Source organism: Ambystoma mexicanum, chromosome 2q, assembly GCF_040938575.1.
Source record: "Ambystoma mexicanum isolate Mex_15411 chromosome 2q, UKY_AmexF1_1, whole genome shotgun sequence".
Classification (NCBI taxonomy): domain Eukaryota; kingdom Metazoa; phylum Chordata; class Amphibia; order Caudata; family Ambystomatidae; genus Ambystoma; species Ambystoma mexicanum.
The window spans coordinates 170,223,372-170,243,461 of NC_090924.1; the positions used below are offsets into that span (position 1 = coordinate 170,223,372).

Sequence of the window (20,090 nt, forward strand, 5' to 3'; positions counted from 1 at the left end):
AAAAATAAAGTTAACACATACTGGTATTTGCCAGACAGGATATAGTTGGCTTAATACAAGTATCATCCCAATTACGTCTAGTTAACAATTATTTGAAAAAGAAAAGAAGAAACTTGCCTAGCTCTCCCAAAGAGGCCTTTGGCACTTAAGATTGGAGCAGAGGGATACTGCTGCACCCTTTCCATTAGCCCCTTTGTACTTGCAGTGAACAAAGAAAAGAGGGTTGAGAGAGAGGAATGCAGGGTGAGCTGTGCTTTCTTTGAACAGGGTAACTTAAATAGCTAGCTTTGCTACACATGTCAATTTAATTAGCAAACCTACATAATTGCATTGCAAATTGCTATGCAATACTGCTTGTTTTATGCCATGAGAACAACATACCTAAAGGCATTTTCCTGACATAAGTTAGATTTGCAAGGGAGATGCACTTGTGATTGGATGAAGTGCCAGACAAACCTCAGCAATGCCCATTGTCTTACCACCTGCCCCTCAGACACACCTCGGAGCGGTACACATCTCAATGGAATGAGCACTGGCCTGGACACGGCCAATAGCCTGCAATTCTTCCTGCTCTGGCTCCTTGGAGACACACTCCCTCGCCACGCTGCAGCTCCTCTGACACATCGGGCCAGCGTCCCGAACTCCACCAGTTCTTCTGGGCTCCTCTTTCTACAGCCCTCTGCTCCTTGGCCTCAAAACTCCATCCAGCAACCCCAGCTCACTCATGGCTTCTGGCAGAACTAGACCTTTTATAGTGTAGTGGAGAGCCAAGTGGAGTTAGGTGTGCACAGTTGTAGTAAAGTGCCTGACCTTTCCTGACTATTAGTGGGACAGCATAATGGTGCTATGTAGTAGGCCTCTGTTTGCCTCTCCATGTTGTTCCTATGTGAAATCCTCATTGCTCTCAATTACCTCTTCCTCGTTCCAATACTTATTGAAAATGGTGAGGGAGACAAGGTGTGAGATTGGAAATCCCCCTAGACAGACTGAGCGAGCATGAGCTTGTCTCATCCTCTTTTCAGTACCAGGTGTGGTGACTTGTTGGGACTTATTAGAAACGGGGGAATACCATGTCTCACCTTTGGACACCATCCTCGCAGTCCCCGAGGACCCCCTGCCCAGGGGATCCTAGCTCGCTTGTCTGCCCCCAGGGTTGGGATCCAAGAGCGGTGGCCCTTCCCTGACCACCTGAGCAATGGATCCCCGGGGACTTCTTGTGAGACCGCCCCCAGGTTTCGCACATACCCTTCCCCAAGAACACTGGCTACCCGCCTTAGGGTTGTCTGTTATAGAGGTGGTTTTGGGACTGCTCTTATGGGAATTTGAAGTTAGAGACCACTTCTAAGTGTCAGAGTTGGGACAGAAGGGGTCTTCTTGCCAATGATGGATGGGAGAAAAATTGGGGACCTGAGAGTGAACATCTGGGAAAGTCCCAGGAAATGATTACTTCTTCAGAAAGACCAGGTATTAAAGCTCCCGGTTGATGTTGCAAGTTTCTCTAATTTGACTTATCCTTGGCCTTAAGCCCAGGGCTGCATCTCTCCTGCACTAAAAAGTCTTCACTGGCTCCCAGTTGCTGCACAGATTAAATTAAAATCCCTCTGCATCATCCACATGGCTGTCTGGGCCCGGGGACACTATCTTCAACTTTATCTCACTAAATACTCTCCCTCTAAACCACTACGTTCCTCTGGCACCAACTCTCTGTGCGTAAAGCGTTTTGCTAAACAGAGAGTAGGTGGTCATTCACTTTCCTCAGCAGGCTCCCTCCTATGGAATAGCCTCCCACTCCCTCTGCGCCTTGAGCAGGATCTTCTCAAATCCAGAAGCTCCGGAAGACTTTACTCTTTTCCTCCTCCTTCCCTTCTTCTCTCCTCTGCTAATCCCACAGTTGCTGCGATCGGTGTCCTGGGCCCTTATGCATTCTTGGACCCTGACCTCCCTTGCCAATTCTGCCCAGCTCCTGTCTATCCACCACACTTGCATTTGCACGCCCTTCTCCCTGGAGGTTTGCACTTACACCTCCCGCAGCCCCAGTCCGTGTAGCACTCAACATTCCTAGCACTTCATCTGTGGCTCATCCATGAGCTCGGTCTCCCCATCACTTACCCCCCCTTCCTTCTTCCTTGCTCCACTTGCACATTCTGAATACTCACAGTGCATAGCAGGTTCATGCCTTCTTCCTTTTTCCCCCCTCTGCTCTTCAATATTGTGTTAATAATGTTTTGTTCCACCGTTGCTCCCTCCATGCCCTGTGGGCGTTTTGAAACAGTATATTCTTATTGTATAAGCGCCTAATAATGAAACAAGAAATAAATAAATAGGACTAGGGATTTTAGGATACATTTCCTGGTCTTCATTAACACATGTGATGTGGACCTTTTTCGCATGTTTGACACTATCAATGGGGATTAGATCGGACCGTACTGCAGTTGGTTTACTCCCTGAGTCTATAAGGGCCTGCAACGAGATCCCATTCACCATAGCAGGTTCATGAGTGGAAGTGGTAGGGATATCAGAGCAGCAGGCACTCAGAGTCTCAACATTTTGTTCTGGTTCTTCCCACTCCTCAACTATTAGGCACCCCATCTCGATTAGCTCTTTTTTCAGATTCCGGGGACAGTTTTCTAGCCAAATGGCCTGGCTCTTAACAGGAAAAGCAAACACGGGTCGTAGGTCTACTGAGCTTGTTTTCCTCTCTTTGACCCTTGAACTCTGGTCTTTTGTCTGGTCTCTCTCTAATATAGGGTTCTCTAGCTTTTTAGGGGACCCAATTTTGTCTTGTTGGGAGAGATTGGGACACTGCATAATTCTGAGCAGTTTCAATTGCCAAGCTAAGAGTGGGTTTGCTTTAATACCGCTCATTGGGGGATGGTGGTGATGAGTTTATAAATTGTTCTATGGTTAATTTGTCAAGAACTTTGGCCAAGGTTTTGCCTCTTAACCATAGAGAGAGGGTAATCCCTTCTCCTAACTCAATAGTTCCCCTGGATTTATTTTTAGATTCCGTAACTTGTGGCGATATAAACTACTAGTTTGCCCCACCCTCTGTAAGAGCCCTTCCTTGATCTAAAAAAAAGATGCTGTACCAAGAAGATTTAGAAGTTTCAAATCATCATTCTATTGAAATGGTATGGCTAACCACTCAAAATTCCCCCAAAAATGTCCTAAGTCTTCTCCTTCTTTATAAGGAGCGATGGCCCATCCCTGTCCACCTGAGCAATGGATCCCCGGGGACTACTTGTGAGAACGCCCTGAGATTTCTCACAGCTGTTATGTGTTTTCTCCTCCCTCTATGATTACACTTACAGGTCATACCCAACCACCCTTTACCTTTCAAGACATGGAACAAAAAAAAAAAAGTCTTTCATATTTACCTCTCAACCGATATACAATTTATTGCATTGCTATTGTTTATTCTCTTCCTTCATGGAGGGTGAAATGGCCAGGCCTTTCTTCTACTGCCGGTGTCCTATCGAAGCCTTAACATGAGAGGTCCTACACCTTCAAACACTTGGTTGGAACTGTCACCACAAAACTCAACAGAAGGCACCACTTATCCACCATTCGTTGCCGTAGAATGCTTAAGACTTAACACAGACTGAGGGTACCATCTTCAGACCAGGGTACTGCAGAGGCATCTACTTTTCATTGGGAGGCACTGAATCAGAAACGCTTTTTACACTTCCCGGACAGTTATGGCCCTTTTCAGTGGTGCCAATAGTTCATTACCGATGCACAGACTGAGTAACCATTGACGTTTCAAGTTCCAGTTTCAGTTTCCATGTATCAGTGCATCAATCAGAAACATTAAATACTAGACAACTTCCCTGGCTCTTGACTGCTTCAGGTTTATTTAACCATCTAGGACCTTACTATCAGCAGTTCATTTTCTGCATATTTCACAGTACTGCTGACTCATTGTTCTCACAAATATTGTTGAAACATAGAAAGGTCAACCTTTTCCTTCAGGTGATATGGTTCATATACACAGCGAAACAAGTAGCTAGCAGTGCTCTTATACTCACCAGCATAATCAAGAAGTAGGGATGATTACTACATACAGCATCACCAGCACTCACCGGAATAGGTTGCTGCTTTCTTTTTCAGAATCTCTTCCAAGGGCTTCAGAAATGAGCTAGGTTTGTCTTTAACGCATTCAAATTAGCAGTAGAATAAACTTCAGCAGTCAACCAAGCGAGAAACATGGTCTACAATGTTTAATATTGTTATTACCACAGATGAAAAAAAATCAAAGTGACTTATGGAGGGGTTCAAGAAGAAAACGTTCCAAGCACATCCAGCTAGCTGGACATTTTTCTGAAATAGATGTGTATAATTATGCGTGACATGGTTTTTGACTCTCAAAAGTCCTGTCGCTCTTTCTCTCCCCCACAAGTAATATATGACCTTCCTCGGTTTCCTCTTTTCAAAGGCGTCTAGCCATGGCATTAAGCGCCTGATTCACAGAACATTTTCCTATGGGATTGCACCATTATAAAACGCTTCTGTGAATAAGGCCCTAAATGTTAACTACATCAAAAAGGCATTTACATTTCTGCTTGGCCCAGTAAGATTTGGAAATCACAAAGGCCACTTTCATGAACATTAACTTCAGGTTTACTCTGCATGATTGTTTAACAAACAGGTGATAGCCTGATTGCGGAAATTCCTCTACATAAACCATGCCCGAAAATATGGATATTATAAAAGGCTCCTGTGGCAGGCATGTGCACAGATCAGTAGATAGAGCATGCATAAGGCAATGGATGACCATATCCCATGCAGGAGGATCATTCACAGGCAGTTGTAGTACTTTGCGCACAGCAAGGCGTTGCAAAAATGTTCTCAGGATTCTTTCCGCAATAAAGTGAGGCTCAGAATATAAATACCATTAAAGCACACAAACAGCAGTGAGCGCCAAATGACAATTACAAAACAATATTAAAGTCACCCAATGGCTCTTAATCATTTGCAGTTACTCATTTACTCAGCACGCTGTATGAAAGGAACAACATTCACTACATCACATGATTCCAGTTGTTACAGTTGGCTATATTAGAATAGTCTTCACAAATGGCTTTGATTTTACAGACATTTCCAAAAGATTCCTTTGGGATCATGCAGTCATTCAAAGTGGCACTAGTGGGGCTTTTACAGAAGTTTCCTCATTCTATGGTTCTGCTTGTCGATGGTCAAAGTGGCTCGGTCTGTAGACGAGCTAATAACCTCCAAGGCTTCTCCTTGCTTCTGGAGTTCGGTCTCTGTATCCAGTGCTAGCGTCTTCATTTTCCTCAGAACCTATCAAAAACAGAAGAAACCAATCAGTCTGGGATATACAATCCATCACGGTTATTCTTTTAGAAGCAAGCACAAGTTAGGCCTGCAAAAAAAATAGTCGTATCAATGTTGTAGCGCTAAGAATGGGCCCCTGGATTTTACATGTACCATAGTAAGAATATACTCCGGTAGCAGCTACAAATCAAATTATTCGAACTTCAATTCTGTTTTGTTGTGTCCGACATTAAATGTGCAAACATTAGAGGAAGACCACTTATTACAATCACATGTTTTCACAGTTTGAACTTCAGAGGGTTAAGCCTGGCTCTGACAGCTCTTAATTTCAATTATTTGCATTAAGCATTAATGCTTGCAAAACAAATACATGGTGATTGGACTAGTGGAAACAAATATTTCCTGCACTCTTGAGAGGGAACAGCACCCATTCAACATAAACTACCTAGAGATCTACTGCATTTCCTACATCAGGGCATTCCGTGACCCAGAGGGTTTGCGCCCACTGATGCAATAATAATATAAGGCGTTTACATAGAACCTCATATCAGATTCTCCCCCAACTCCTAAGTGCAATAATATTATGGCAATAACACCCATTATGGAGGGCTGGATCCATTGATAACGGTTCCGAGTCGAAGTTATAGCAACAGGCCCGGAACCGTTACCACCCAAACTGGCAGGCTGGATTGGGTGTTTTTGCTATTAGCACCCCAGGTTTCAAACCCAAAACCTGGGGTGCAGACAGCAATGTATTTAGTTCCAATAAATGGGACACACTTGTGGCATCCCGTTTGTAAAGACTGGAGGGGGTATCTGTACTTCTGCCTAGGGTAAAGGCACAGAACACCCCCAGCAATGGCTCTCAATTTGGTAGCAATGGACGAGCAGCCAGGCATAAGCTTTCAGAAGGTGATGCAGGCTGGCTCTTAAGTACAGTGAATCACAGAAGCCCCCACAAAGGATGTCAACACACTATGTTAGGTGATAAGACAGCTTCTTTATATAAAATAAGGTTGCCACCAACATATATACATATAAATAATAACTCTTTGTAATTGAAAATACTTATTCAACGAATGGCAAATATATACACTTCACATGGTACCACACAATACTTAAATTCAGTAACAGATACACTTATTGCAGACAGTTTTAAATAGGCATGTGAATTCTTAATGTATTTATTTATTGGCATTTACAAAGCGCTCATACAGCCCACGGGCATTGAGGCGCTGTTACAAGATTATGTCCAAGTTGCAGAACATGAGTGGGCGGTTAGGTTACATTCGCCCTTACAGATTAAATAACAGTAAGAGGTTACAGTATGAAGGCTTCATTGCATTGGTTGTACACGTGTGAGCAGCAACGGGTTTACATGATGAGCTGCAGTCAAATACAGGGTACGGTTGTTCGGTTAGGGAGATAAGATACAGAATGGTGCTGTGGTTATTGCTGGCATGCACATATGAGGGAAAGGCATTGTCAGTTGTGTGAATATATTAGGCAAACAATCTAGTTTTGATAGCCTTGCGGAAGGCGAGATGAGAGGGTTCAATTCTGATGGATGCCTAGGGGCAACGAATGGGAAGCTGGTGCCACCGCCTCTAGCACGTTTAATTCTTGGGACCGGCAGTAGGTTGGCATATGGTGTTCTTTTGGGTCTTGCAGCAGGATGCAGGATGACTCTGTGGGAGAGGTAGGGAGGCGCGGTGTTGTGGATACATTGATGAGTAATAGCAAGTGTTTTTAACAGGATGCGCTGGTAGACAGATAGCCAGTGTGCTTGTTGTCTGGCTGCAGAGATGTGTTACCTTTCGGAGATGCCCAGTGCTGCGCAGAGGGCGTTATTCTGAATAGTTTGTCTAAGTTTTTTGCTGAGGTTCCTGTATAGAGTGCATTACAATAGTTCAGCCTTGAGCCTATGAGGGCCCAATCAATTGTAAGGCATTTGGTGGTGGATAGGAATGGCCTGGTGACATTGAGGAGTTTGGAGTTATAGGCTGCATAGGTGGCAATTGCACTCACCTGTCTGGTCATTGTTAGGTTAGAGCCTAGGTATACTCCCAGTGTTTTGACTGAGTGGGAGACTGGAATGGTGATATTGTCGATGGTGAATGATAGGTACTTGTCGTCAAGGATGATGCGTGAGTCAGTCGTGGCTAGCAGTAGTAATTCTGTCTTGGTCCCGTTCAGGCATAGCCAGTTTTCAGCCATCCATGTGTGGATGGTGGCGTAGATGGAGTTAAGAGTGTTGGCATCAGCCTCATAGCCACCGGACAGAGGGATGAGGACTTGAGTATGGTCAGCATAGTTGGTGTACATGATGTAGAGTGAGACAAGTAAGTTGAAGCGTGAGATAGTGTAAATGGTGTACAGCGTGGGAGATAGTCAGGAGCCTTTTGGTACTCCAAAGAGGATGTTGTCTGGATTTGCAGCTGCTTGATCTCAGAAGACACGCATGGCTCTTCCTTCTAGGAAGGAGGCAATCCAGGTGATTGTGTTGGGTGAGAAGAAGGCTGAGGTTGAAAGATGTTGGCAGAGGAGGAGTAGAGCAGGTTTGCCTGAATCTCTGATGTCATCAATTTGATTTTTAAGGTCCAGAAGTGCAGTTTCAGTGCCGTGGCTGGGACGGAATCCCGATTGAAGGGGGGGCCTTGAATGTTCTTTGATTCTAAGAATTCCTGAACATGCAGCTATGCTGCTTTGTCAAGGATCTTAAGCAAGAAGGGCACAGTGGTTATGGGTCTGGAGTTATTGGGACTGGATGGGTCAAGTGAGGTTGATGAACGCTTTGAGGAATGCTGTGAGCAGGTCTGCGCATTCCTTGATAAGGGAGGCTGGGCAGATGTCCCCTTTGCACAAGGATGATATCATGTTTTTCATGATCGGAGCGACTTCAGTCTCATTGACGTCTCTGAACGCGAAGAGGGTTGTGTCGCTAGTCTGCTGGTTAGGAGTGTGTGTTTGGGCCGAATTGGAGAGGAGTAGATTGAGTTGATTTGCTCTGATTTTGTTCTGCAGGGTGTCAAACTTGAGGAGCATAGCTGATTGTATGTCAGCGCACCATGCTTCATTCTTTAGGATGTCGTGAGGGTGGGGGGGGCAGGAGTTTCTAACTCTCTAAAGATGAACAAAATGGCTTTACAGTTGGACTTGGCATTATCTATTCTAGTGCTGAATGAGTTGGCTTTGACGTGGACAATAGCTTTTTTATATTCATTAGACAGTTTGTTGAACTCAGGTTTGTCTAATACAAGTTGACTAGCTTGAGATTTTGATAGGGCTGTATACTTTTTGGCACGTAGAGCTGAGAGTTCATGAGTGAACCAGGTGTTGGAGTCTTTGGTATGTCTGGCTTTACGGGCCAATAGGGGGGATATGGCATTGATGGCTTCAGAGAAAATGGTGTTGAGGGAGAGAGCCAAAGCAGCAGGGTCTTTGGAGAAAGGTGCCTCAAGGTCTGGGACCTTGAGATAGGGGGCTAACCTGTCCCTGGTGAGGAGGCGTGCGCTTCTGGTGGAGGCCGCTGGAATAGGTATGGCGGTGGCTTTTTGGACCTTAGGTTTGGATCGTGTGAAGAGGATGAGGTGGTGGTCTGTCCATGGAAGAGGGCGGTTGGCTGTGACATTAGGTGGACAATTGTGGTGTGCTAGCCAGTTGATGGTGCAGCCCTTGTTGTGGGTAGGATTGGTGATGGGAGCGTGAGAAGCCTAGAGTTTCTAATGCTTTTGCAAGGTTTTTGGAAGGGTGTGGTTAGGGTCATGAAGCCCTAGGTTTAGATCGCCTGCTAGGATGACTTTGGAAGATGTTTTGAGGCTGTTTGACACAAGGTGGGTGATGGAGGAGTGGATGTCTTCTAGAGGGCCGGGTGGGCGATAGACAATGTGAAGAGTGATGGTGGAATTGTGTGAGGTTGTGATTTTGAGAGATAAGAGATCGTAGTTGCCAGTGTGCGAGTGATACATTTTCCGGATTGCAATGGAGTGTTTGGCTATGAGCGCAACCCCGCCTCCTTCAATGAGAGGGCGGTACTGGCGGAATATGGTGTTGCCTATTGGCAGTGCTGTCGCAAGGGCTGGGATAGATGTTTCTTGAAGCCAGGTTTCAGTTATAACACATAGGTCTAAGTTGTGGGTAGTGATCAGATCGTGTGTGTCTACTGCGTGAGCAGGGGGGGAACGGGCATTGATGAGGGCGCAATTTAGGTGTGTTTCAGAAGCCGCATGACTGGCAGTCGTGGTGGTAGTTTCCTGCCTGTGGGTCATAGGCCGGGTGGGCTTGTTCGCTAATGGAGAATCTGGAGCGGTTATTGTTGTGGGGGCCTTTGACTTGAGTGAGTTCTGGGGATTTGGTTTGAGTGTGTGCAGGACTTTTGCTTTGTAGTTCATGGCCCTATAGCATAGCCTATAGATGCGGCAGGCAGTGCTCATGGGTCGCGTTACGTGTGGAGGTGTACGGGTTCGTGTTTGAAGGCGCATATTGCGGTGAGCAGGGTGGGAGGGGTGTGCTTAAGTGGTGTATCAGCATAGAATAGGGCAAAAAGGCAGGTTAGTGGCAGAATGCTTTCTCTAGACTAGATACACAATTCTGTTTGAAGATTCCCCACCTGGGTAACCAATAATGGAAAAGTTAGGGAGACACTTATTTTGTCTTTTATAGCCTAGTCCAATAATGTTGAATAACCTTCTTCTTTCTTGAAAAAGTTCTACCACCACAAAGTACTTAACAGGCCACAGGAGAACAGGATCTAAGACGAATCTGGGACCCCTGGATGACTCCTGAGGCTAGAAGATGCTCTTCCTCGTGACAGTACCTCTGGTGCCTTGGCAGGCGAAGCAGCAGAATTTCTTGGTTTCACCCGATGATTCCCTCCGAGGAAGAAGGAGCCACTGGGATGCTTAGTCCAAGCAGAAAAAGGGCACCAAATTCTTTCTGAAGTGTAGCAGTTTTACTCTTCCCTGTGCTCTCCTTTGGTCAACGATTTCTCTGACTGTAGACGTCCTGTGAAGATTAAACTTGCTGTGGGCTCCTTAAAGGCTTGGCAGATGAGAGTAAGACCCCTTGGACCCTTCGATGACTTCTGGCAGCGACTGGTGCACAGGTCACTTTTTGTGTCGTGTTTCGGAATATTGCAGTTTTCCTACTTTCAGTTCTTCGGGGCTGCAGCCACAGCACGGACCTCTGGACGGGAAAAAGTGGTCAGTGATGATGGTAAGGCTGTCTCTTGAAATGTTCTTAGGCAGTTTGGAACTTTTGCAGCTACGGGTGTCCAGCAGTACTATGCAGGGGTACCCCTATGGACGGTAGACAGCAGCGGCTTCCAGCGGTCACGAAACGCACCTCCAGACCCTGGGTGACACCAATGGACTTCTACTCGAGATATCCGGGCACTTCTCTTCAGGACTTCAAAGAACCTTTCTCCGGACGGCAGGCGCACAGGACTGGCTTCCAGGATACTTGCATGAAGAGTAGCAGTTTGCACAATGGTCCCTCATAGCTTGGGGAGAGGTCTCCTTTGCACGTCCTCTATGGATCAGTCCTTGGAAGAACACGACAGCTTTTGGATTACAGTGAAGAAATTGCAGCAGCAGAATTCTCGTACAGCTGGGCTTCAAGGACAGCTTCTTCTTGCTAAGCTTCGACTTCAGCTTCTAAACAAATTTGTAAGTGAAAGGTTCCCAGATATATACATCTGTTTCCCATTCACTCTGGCCGAGCTAGGCTCAGTCAGCCAAACACGCAGAAGGGCATTAATGCAGGCAGCCAATCGGGCTCACAGGCATTCAGGTCATTCACTCCACCCAGACACCCATAACAAAGAATGTGGATTGGGGTAAGTACCCAGCCGATCAGCACACTACACTGCATTCATGTCAGTTTCAGTCCGGGCTGTCTCATTCATTGTGTCACAAACACAAAAACCAGACACCCACAATAGAGAATGTGAGTTGGCTCCCAACTCCATACACACATGTCCCGCCCTAGGGTGTACCCACAACACACAGCCCCTTGGAAGGATCCAGTTAGTCTGACAGGAGGCAGCCCCAGAGCCATATATGGTGTTTCCACCCAACAGCCACTCAGGAGGAATGGAACTGAGACAGGGCTTTCCAGGACTTTGGGAAACAGGGCAAAAGGCAATAGAAATCAAGAGGCTACAGTGGCCATCTTGCCTTTTTGTAGGAATCCATTGATTCCTATGGCAGGGCCTGGTCAGTAATTGCCACCAGCCTATACCCTGCTCTGTGGGCAACACACAGGTGCCCAAAAACATACATAAGGGGTGCAAGAGTGACAGTAACCATAAGGAAAACACACACAGCGAAGTGGTAGGGCAAGGACTTGGAGGCCCTGTCCCCCCATAAGGCATTTCCAACATCACATATGCCCACCCCCCCCAGATTGAGGTTAGGGCAACTGATATCCCACTAGATTGTTAACCTCATCCTGATAGTCAACATACCTTCTGGAAAGGCCATCTGCATTGTCATGACTCTTTCCTGTCCCATGCTCAATGGTGAAGTCTAGCCCTTGCAAGCTAATGGACCACCTGAGCAGTTTGGGGTTTTCACCATTCTTCTGCATAAGCTACTTTAAGGGCCTATGGTCAGTTTGGACCTCAAAGGCAGAGCCTGTAAGGTAAGGTTTAAAACGCCTACGTGCCCAAATTATGCTAAAACACTCCTTTTCAGCAGTGTCCTACCTAGGTTTCCTACCCTTGAGTTGCCCGCTGATGAAAATTATGGGGTGCTATCTCCCTTTGACTTTTTTTAAAAATTATATTTATTCATTTAGCACTTACATAAACAATACAACATAATACAAATGTACAGAGTAACACTTATTCAAATCCAACATAATAGCCCAATCTTCAAAGGAAAAATAGAGAACGGTAGAAAGCAGGGTGAATCAAAAGAGCAAGGAGAAAAAAAACAAAGAGTGAAAAGGAATAAATAAAATAGAAGAGGAAAATTACAAAATCAAGAGAGAAGAAGAAAAGAGAAAAAACAAAAGACCGCTCCAATTCCAATTCCACTGTCACAGGCATCAGTTTGCACAATAAAGAGTTTGCTGTAGTCAGGGGCACACAAGCCATCAAAGGCCTTTTAACAGTCTTCACTCCAATGAAACTTCTTAGGCTGCTTGGGTGATGTCAGGGCTGTCAGAGGGGTAGCTATGGTGCACTAGTCTGCCATGAAGTTTCTGTAGTACCCAGTGTAAGGAACTGATTGTCGGTACACGCTATCCTGACACGCGTGCCATTCTTCAGCTACCTTCATCTACTGTGATCCACAGCATCCGTGCTGCCTTCCAGCAACACACAACAGCCTCTTCACAAGACAGTTTCCTGATGAGATCCAGTTCGCTGCAACCCCGACCCAAAATGGGCGCCTGGTCATGGCACGCTAACCGACATTTGCATTTGGAGTGTCCGTAGTTGCCTAGCAACCAACATCAAAGCTCTCTTCTTGGAAGCCTATCGTTATGTCAGCAGGCGTTATGCCGGCCCCTTCCGACAAGGCACCGTAGTAAAGGCACCTGTCTGTGTGTTTATAAGGCACCCAGATCTGCCCCTCTGGCCACCCACACCCAATCTGGGCTGGAGCCCCTCATCTCCGAAACTGCCTTTACAGCAGTACTGCAGGAGCAGCATGACACGCACACTGAGCAACTGGTAAGCCCTGTGTCAGTACACGCTACCCTGACTCACTTGCCATTCTTCAGCTAACTTCATCTACTGTGATCCACAGCGTCCGTGCCGCCTTACAGCAACACACAGCAGCCTCTACACAAGGCAGTTTCTGCGACCCCTACCCAAAATGGCCACCTGGCGCGCTAACTGACATTTGCATTTGGAGCGTCCTTAGTTGCCTAGCAACCAAAATCAAAGCTCTCTTTTTAGGAGCCTATCGTTACGCCGGCAGGGGTTAAGCCGGCCCCTTCAGACAAGGCACTGTAGTAAACGCGCCTGCCTGTGCCTGTCCGGGACGATCGATCCGTCGGCCAGAGAACCTGCCCCTCCAACACGCCCTCGTCCGTTGGCTCCACGTAGAACTGTAAGTACTGTTTTCACCATTTGCCTCCTATTGGCACAAAAATCTTGCCCTGCCCCTCACTGCCAGCATCCACCTGCTAATTGGGTCCTATAGCCATATCACCCATGCCCGACGGTGACCTTAACACATTGATTGTTCACTGACTCCATCCCTATCGCTGTACTAATGACTAGGTTAAAGACTGTTTCCTATACCCTTTTCACAGAGGCATCTCCAATTGTGCGGCAACCCATTTGCCTATAAAGTTTGTGCCCATCGTTGTCCGATCTAAAGAGGCTTTAGTACCCAACCCGCTGAGCACCCATCTCACGCCGACATCTCAGTCAGTATGTGTGCTTTTTCTCGATGGGCTCGTCATTGCCTAAAGCGTGGTACTATCTCTTGTGCTAACCGCTCCGCTGGTCCCTGCCGTGTGTATGGCGTCCATATGCACTGCTTTCTGATCTGCCACCAAGTTACCTTGACTGTCCTTAACGTGTAATCAACTGTATCCCTCAAACTTGTACTTTTTTACAAATTGTATATCAATCCTATTACTCTGTACTGTCTTTTGCTTAAGATAGGATCACGTATATCCACCTGATTTACCTGCCTACCCACAATGTTGCACTGTAGAATAACTGTTTACGCTGCCTAAACTATGTATTATCATAAAAATATCCGTTTTCACTGTTTGGTTATGTATATAAAATAGTTAGAATCCATAGTATGGAAACTGTCACTAATGCCACTCCTATTGTCTTAGTTGCGTGAGATCTAAATACATAGGCCTTCAGATGCGCAAAACCACAAAACTCCTGCTGTTACAATTGGCATCACAGTATAACCTAATATACTTTCACACTGCCCAAGTGCTTACCTTGACTCACCATATACTGACACCAGTGCCTTTCGAGCACCTTCATGGTCTCACCATACTCCTCAACTGAAGTAAGGCCCAGCATCCTGTTGTTCTAGCCCTGCTAGCCGCTAAACTAGCACCTCTTGTTCTCCAGTATGGATCAGAAGCTGCCTAACTCAGAGGACATCCCCCCTACGCATTTCCTGCCACCCTTCTTCTGTTCCTCCCTGCTCGACACGCCCTCACATCGTCTGTATCTTATAACTCCATCCACCCACTAACTTGCAGACCAGCAAAGTTGAAGGGACCATCAGAACCCCCACAGTTTATTACAGCCCCTTGGCCCACCCATTTAAGAAACCAACTACTAGGGGTTTGCGTCGGTCACACGATAGCCGCTGCCAAACCTAAACAAGGAACGTTAACACCCCTGCGCCCACCTAGGCCTAATGCTCTTCCAAACGTTCATAAGGATGCTACTACTCCAATCCCCACCAAAGACAAAAATATAACCACAGCTTCTCCTACCCAACTCCAATGTGCCCTCATTAACGTGCGCTAACTCCCAGCACATGCCACCAAGATTCACAACCTGCTCACAAACATGGAGCTTGATGTTTTCGCCATTACGGAAACATGGCTGCACAAAGCCTCTGGCCCAGCCATCTCTCTTGCCCTCCCACCAGGCTACACCATTTTCCGTCAGGACAGAACCACCAACAAAGGAGGTGGTGAGGCCGTCATCGCCAAGGAATCCCTTGCTATTAGACAAATATATTCCCCAGTAGGTGAGAACGCAGATGCCTTATTTGTTAAATTATCCCTCTCACCTAACAACACTATCACTCTCCACATCATCTATCGCCCCCCTGACCCCTTACTCGACTTCCAAGGAAATCTTCTTAACCTGCTAGGAGATAACCAAAAAAATAACACCAAAGTCATCCTATTGGCCAAACTTTGCCAAAGCATTCCACGACATGGGTTTCCGCCAAAGAGTCACCAACCCGACTGATACGAAAGGTAGCACACTAGACTGGAAAGCTGACCATAACTGTGCCGCAGATATTAGGTCCAATACACCCCCCCCCCCACGTGGACCGATCATCACCTCTTACACTTTAAACATCACCCTAAACCTAACTCATCCGTGCCTCCAGCTCTGGCCAGATCTGCACGACTCCTCAAAGATAGGATCCTTCCACTCCTAGAGGCCTCAGCCCTGAAGCCCCCCTTCTCCAATAACCGTTTGGCTCAGGCAGAACCCTACAACACCATCATCAAGGCAGCTATAGACGCCATCACCCCTCTAGAGTGAAAAAAAGCTAAAACCAAAAAAACACGCCAATTCATGGTTTACTCAAGAGTTACTTGAACTAAGATCCCAGAACCGTTCGGCGCTCACCAAATGGCAATCCTGCCCCCTTAACTCCACACTGGAAGCCTACAAAACAATTGCCACATAATATAAAAAGGAATTCGGATTAGCGAAATCCTCAGCGTACAACGCCAGAATCTCAAATGCAAAATCTGAGTCAAAAGAGTTGTTCGCAATATTTAAGGAGTTGGCTGCACCTCCAACTAACACCTGGGAAACCGGGAAATATGAAGCATGGTGTAACAATATCCAAACTGCCATGCTGAATAAAATAAAAATCCTCCAGGAAAAAATGAACCCTCACTATAATGCCCTGTCCAAAGCCAGCCCGCCTTCGGCACCAGTCCTCAACCCAGACAACAAAGATAAAAAGTCCTTTGCCTTTAGAGAAATAACCTAGATCGAGGTTCTATCTATCATGAGACATATCAAGCCGTCTTTCTTTAAGGGGGGATTTCTGCCCATCCAACCTGATTAAAGATTGTGCAGACTCACTAGTCCCATTCCTCACAGCATTTATCAGTGCCTCATTCGCCTCGTGTATCGTCCCCTCCTCACTCAAGGAGTTGTGGGTTCGCCTGTTGCTAAAAAAAAATTCCTTGACCCGTATTCCCCGTATTCTCCTGAAAATTACAGACCCATAACTACTGTGCCATTCTGGCTAAAAATATTAGACAAAGCTGCATATCTACAAATTCAACATTTTCTGGAAACCAACAATATCTTGGGTAAGAGGCAATCTGGTTTCCGTCCACCTCACGGTACTGAGTCAGCCTTACTCGATCTTAAGAACCAAATAGACGAAACTATGGACAAAAGGCAGGCCATTGCTGCTCCTGCTCCTTGATCTGTCTGCATCTTTTGATCTTGTCGATCATAAGACCCTCTACAGACACCTCAGGGATGCTTCCCAATTCTCCCAGGAAGCCACATCCTGGATCACTTCCTTTCTTGAAGGAAGGCTTATGAGAGTATTCCCTGACCAGACTTGTGCTGCCCGACCCCCATCCACTGTGGAGTCCCACAGGGATCCTTTACCGCATCTACAATGTACAGCATCTTTACCTTACCGCTCTTCAATGACCTAGACAATCACGACATAGCATATACAAACTATGGCGATGATACTCAAGTTCTTCTCCCCCTCTCTGGTTCCTATGAACAAGACACAGATACTCTTAGGAAAAATATGCCCTCATTCAGACTTGGATGGCGGCCAATGGTTTGTGCCTCAACGGGAATAAAACAGAGATCCTCCTGGTAGGCCCCAAGGAAACTCTCACCAAGCTTGACAGTCAATACAAATCTTACACCATTGAGAATACCGGAATCATGGCCTTGGCAGCAGTCAAAACACTGGGAGTGTATCTTGACTACACCCTCTCAATGACACAGCAAGTTAGCACCATCACGTCATCGGCAGCACTTGCCACCAAAATCATAAATGCGGTCAAACCATACCTCTCATCTAAAAATTGCCTCACCATAGCCAAAGCCACCATTGCGCCAAGCTGGACTATTGTAATGTTTTGCTTCTAGGCACCTCATCTAAAAACCTGAACAAACTTCAAATCACCCAAAATAATGCCCTTAGAGCGGCATTACTCATTCCCAAAAGGGAGCACATATCACAAGCTAGATGGGAGCGCATTCTCTTTAAAACCCTTGCCATCACACACATGTGCCTCTCCCTCACAGCACCCCCTTACTATCTGAAAGAATGTACCGTGCAACATCTGATAGACCCAAGCGGGTCCAGCACTCCAACCAGTTCTTTGCCCCCACCTTGAAAAGAAGCTGGAGGTGCAAGCTTTCCGGTTCTAGCACCTAAAAACTGGAATGCTCTACTCCTCGCTCTCAGGAAGGAGACCTCCTTCACAGTGTTCTGAAGGGCCCTGAAAACCAAGCTTTTCAACTAGTCTTGCCCTCCTCTAACAAATGATCAGTCAGTTCCCATGTAACCCTGGAACTTGGTTCACTGTAATAGGCATATCTTGTAAATGTCATTCACAACTGCTTTACTGTATCTTTTCAGAGTATCATTGTACTCAAGCAAATCGATGCACCAGAGCTGCTTGCACGCTTTATACATTAAAATAAATAAACAGGACAGACAGACACAAGTGATCACAGTTCAAGGGTATTTATTAAACTGTATGCAGGTTGGAAAAACGCTTAATCTGAACCTAAATCTAAGATGGGAGCAAGCGCCGACCATCAAATTAAAAATAAGGCAGTCCTAGTGGCGTTGTGTCAAATGAAAATGGTCCCATACCAAGAAACCTATTGCCAAACCTTACAACTAATACACAAAAGGGTGTGGGATAGTTTTCAAGAAAAGAAAGAAGTATTCTCAAATAATGATGTCAGGATGCAGTAGCTTGGGTCTGCCTTCCCCACGTTTTGAGCACGGGGTAAAGTGGGATCTTGAAGCACAGTACACTCTCGAGCTTCCCCAGCACGAGATGACAGTTCCGCTTGCAGCCATCAGGGCCGTCGATGGCCAAGTCTTGTTTCACTTGAGTCTCTTGCCTTCGAGGACCTGACGTATTCAAGTAACAAAAGAAAAGTTCCATCCACAAAATTAAAGTTTGTTTCTTGGTTTCACTTAGGGTGAGGATTCTTCACCCCTGCGTCCCCCTTTTCCAAGTACTGACCCTTGTTCTTCGTGGTGTTGGGTAATAGTTTTCCACCACCTGGATCTCCCTCTTCCGGGTTTAGATCCCAAAACAGTCCTTATCGATATCAAGGCCTTCAGTGGTTGCGTCTTCTGTTTCTGTTCTATATATCTTTCGGTGATAGCTTCACCCCGGGGTCCCCTTCTTCCGGGTGCAGGCCCCTCTTTGCTTTCAGCCTCCATCCCCCAGATACACACTGGCTTTTCTCGGGTGATGGATTCACCCCTGGGTGCCCCCTCTTCTGAGCACAGGCTCCTCTTTGCTTTCAGCCTCCCTCCACCAGGTTCACTATGGCTTTTCCAGCATTCTCTACTCGTAATGTCTTTTTAAACAGTTCCAGTGGACATCCCTCGGCCAGGTTCACCTTTGTCAACACACTGTTTCTTGGGACTTTAGACTTGCCCCTTCTCGTCAGCATCCCTCTTCCGGTTTCACTCTTGCCAACTTCATATTCACATTTACTTTCAATGTTCAGGGGATTCACTTCCCTTCCTTTCACGGTTCTTAGGTGAAAGGCTTTCGACTGTACAGGGATTTTGTCTGACCTCCTGTATGACCACTTTGACCTATCCTGTCGGCTCGCCTACGGCCTTCTGGTATCTGTAGTTTTACTCAGATGGGGGTCGACCAGAGTTTCTCGGAGCAGCACCCACGTGGTGCTTGTCCCCTTCTGCAGCTGGTCTACCCCTTATAACGTTTACAGTTCTTTGAATGTCTTTTAACTTTGCTACTTTGCGTCTTTCATTCACCACAGCTCAGTTCTTATCGGCTCTCCCCTCGACTCACCGGCTGTGATGAACTGCTTGGCTTTCCTCTTCACTGGACTCAAGGCCGGTACCGCAGAAGCAGGTGTCTCCCTCGCTCCGGCTTATCAGCTTTGATATGCTCGGTGTACCGTTGACATCTGTTGCAGGACACTTGGGCTATTGTCCTCGGTCTAAGGATTCCCTCTGCGGAGGTTTCGCTGGGTTTTGTTGAGAAGGGCAAGGTTGTGTCTCTCCTCATTGGCCCTCTCGATCTTTGCCACCTTTCTCCTCCTCTTGAACTGCCGTGTCTGGATAGCTGTCTCGTCGTGTGGTCTGCCTTGCTCGTACTGTGCTCTCTTGCTCCACCTTTTATCCGTGTGGGGGAAAGTAAAGGGTCATCAGGTGTGTGATTTATGTCAATTGCCTGACTTTGCCTGATCCTTTTGTCGGGACATGTCAGGTAAACCGTTTTATTACCAGTCTGTTGTTTTTCATGAGGTAAAACAGTATTTGTGTTGGAAATCGGAGGGTTGGAGTGTCAGAGTATCCTACGGGTTAGGATGGGGAAGAGGTGATATAGGGAATTACAACCCCCATATAAGGAGGGTTGATTACCTTAGAAAGGGAAGATTGGTAGGGTTTATGAAACAGGCGGTAATGACCAGAATTATTATCGTGAGATGGACAGGGGGTTTTGTGGGAATGATAGTGTCTGGTTATGGTAGACTGGGTGTTTGAAAAATAATTATAGAGTATTCAGGCACATAACAGAAAGACAGGGATTCTGGAAGATGTAGTTTCCCACGGCACCAGGATTTGGGTTCTTACAGGGTTTACGGAAGACGAATGGGATATTCGGATAAAGGAGATACATTGGGAGGAGGGTTTTTGTAATTGGAGTATCAAACAAAGGTCTCAGGGATCTCATCCTCCTCTTCTTCTTCCCCGGTAATATACCACGTCTCACCTGGGGCATTTCCCAGAGTACAACCCCGGGCTCCCCCACCCAGGTGATCCTCTCTCGCTCATCCATCCCCAGGTTTGGGATCCGAGAGCGCCAGCCCTTCCATGGCCACCTGAATAAGGGATTCT

General features: G+C 46.4%; 1 protein-coding gene across 2 annotated transcripts in view; it reads right to left on the reverse strand.

Annotated features, from left to right (window-relative positions):
• Positions 1–4,205: 4,205 nt before the first annotated feature.
• Positions 4,206–20,090, reverse strand: part of SNAP47 (synaptosome associated protein 47) — a 472,457-nt gene continuing 456,572 nt past the window's right edge. For both annotated transcript variants that reach the window (XM_069647081.1, XM_069647082.1), the window contains exon 6: positions 4,206–5,301. In XM_069647081.1, the coding sequence (XP_069503182.1) occupies positions 5,155–5,301 (147 nt within the window). In that variant the 3' untranslated portion in view covers positions 4,206–5,154. The remainder of the gene's footprint in view (positions 5,302–20,090) is intronic.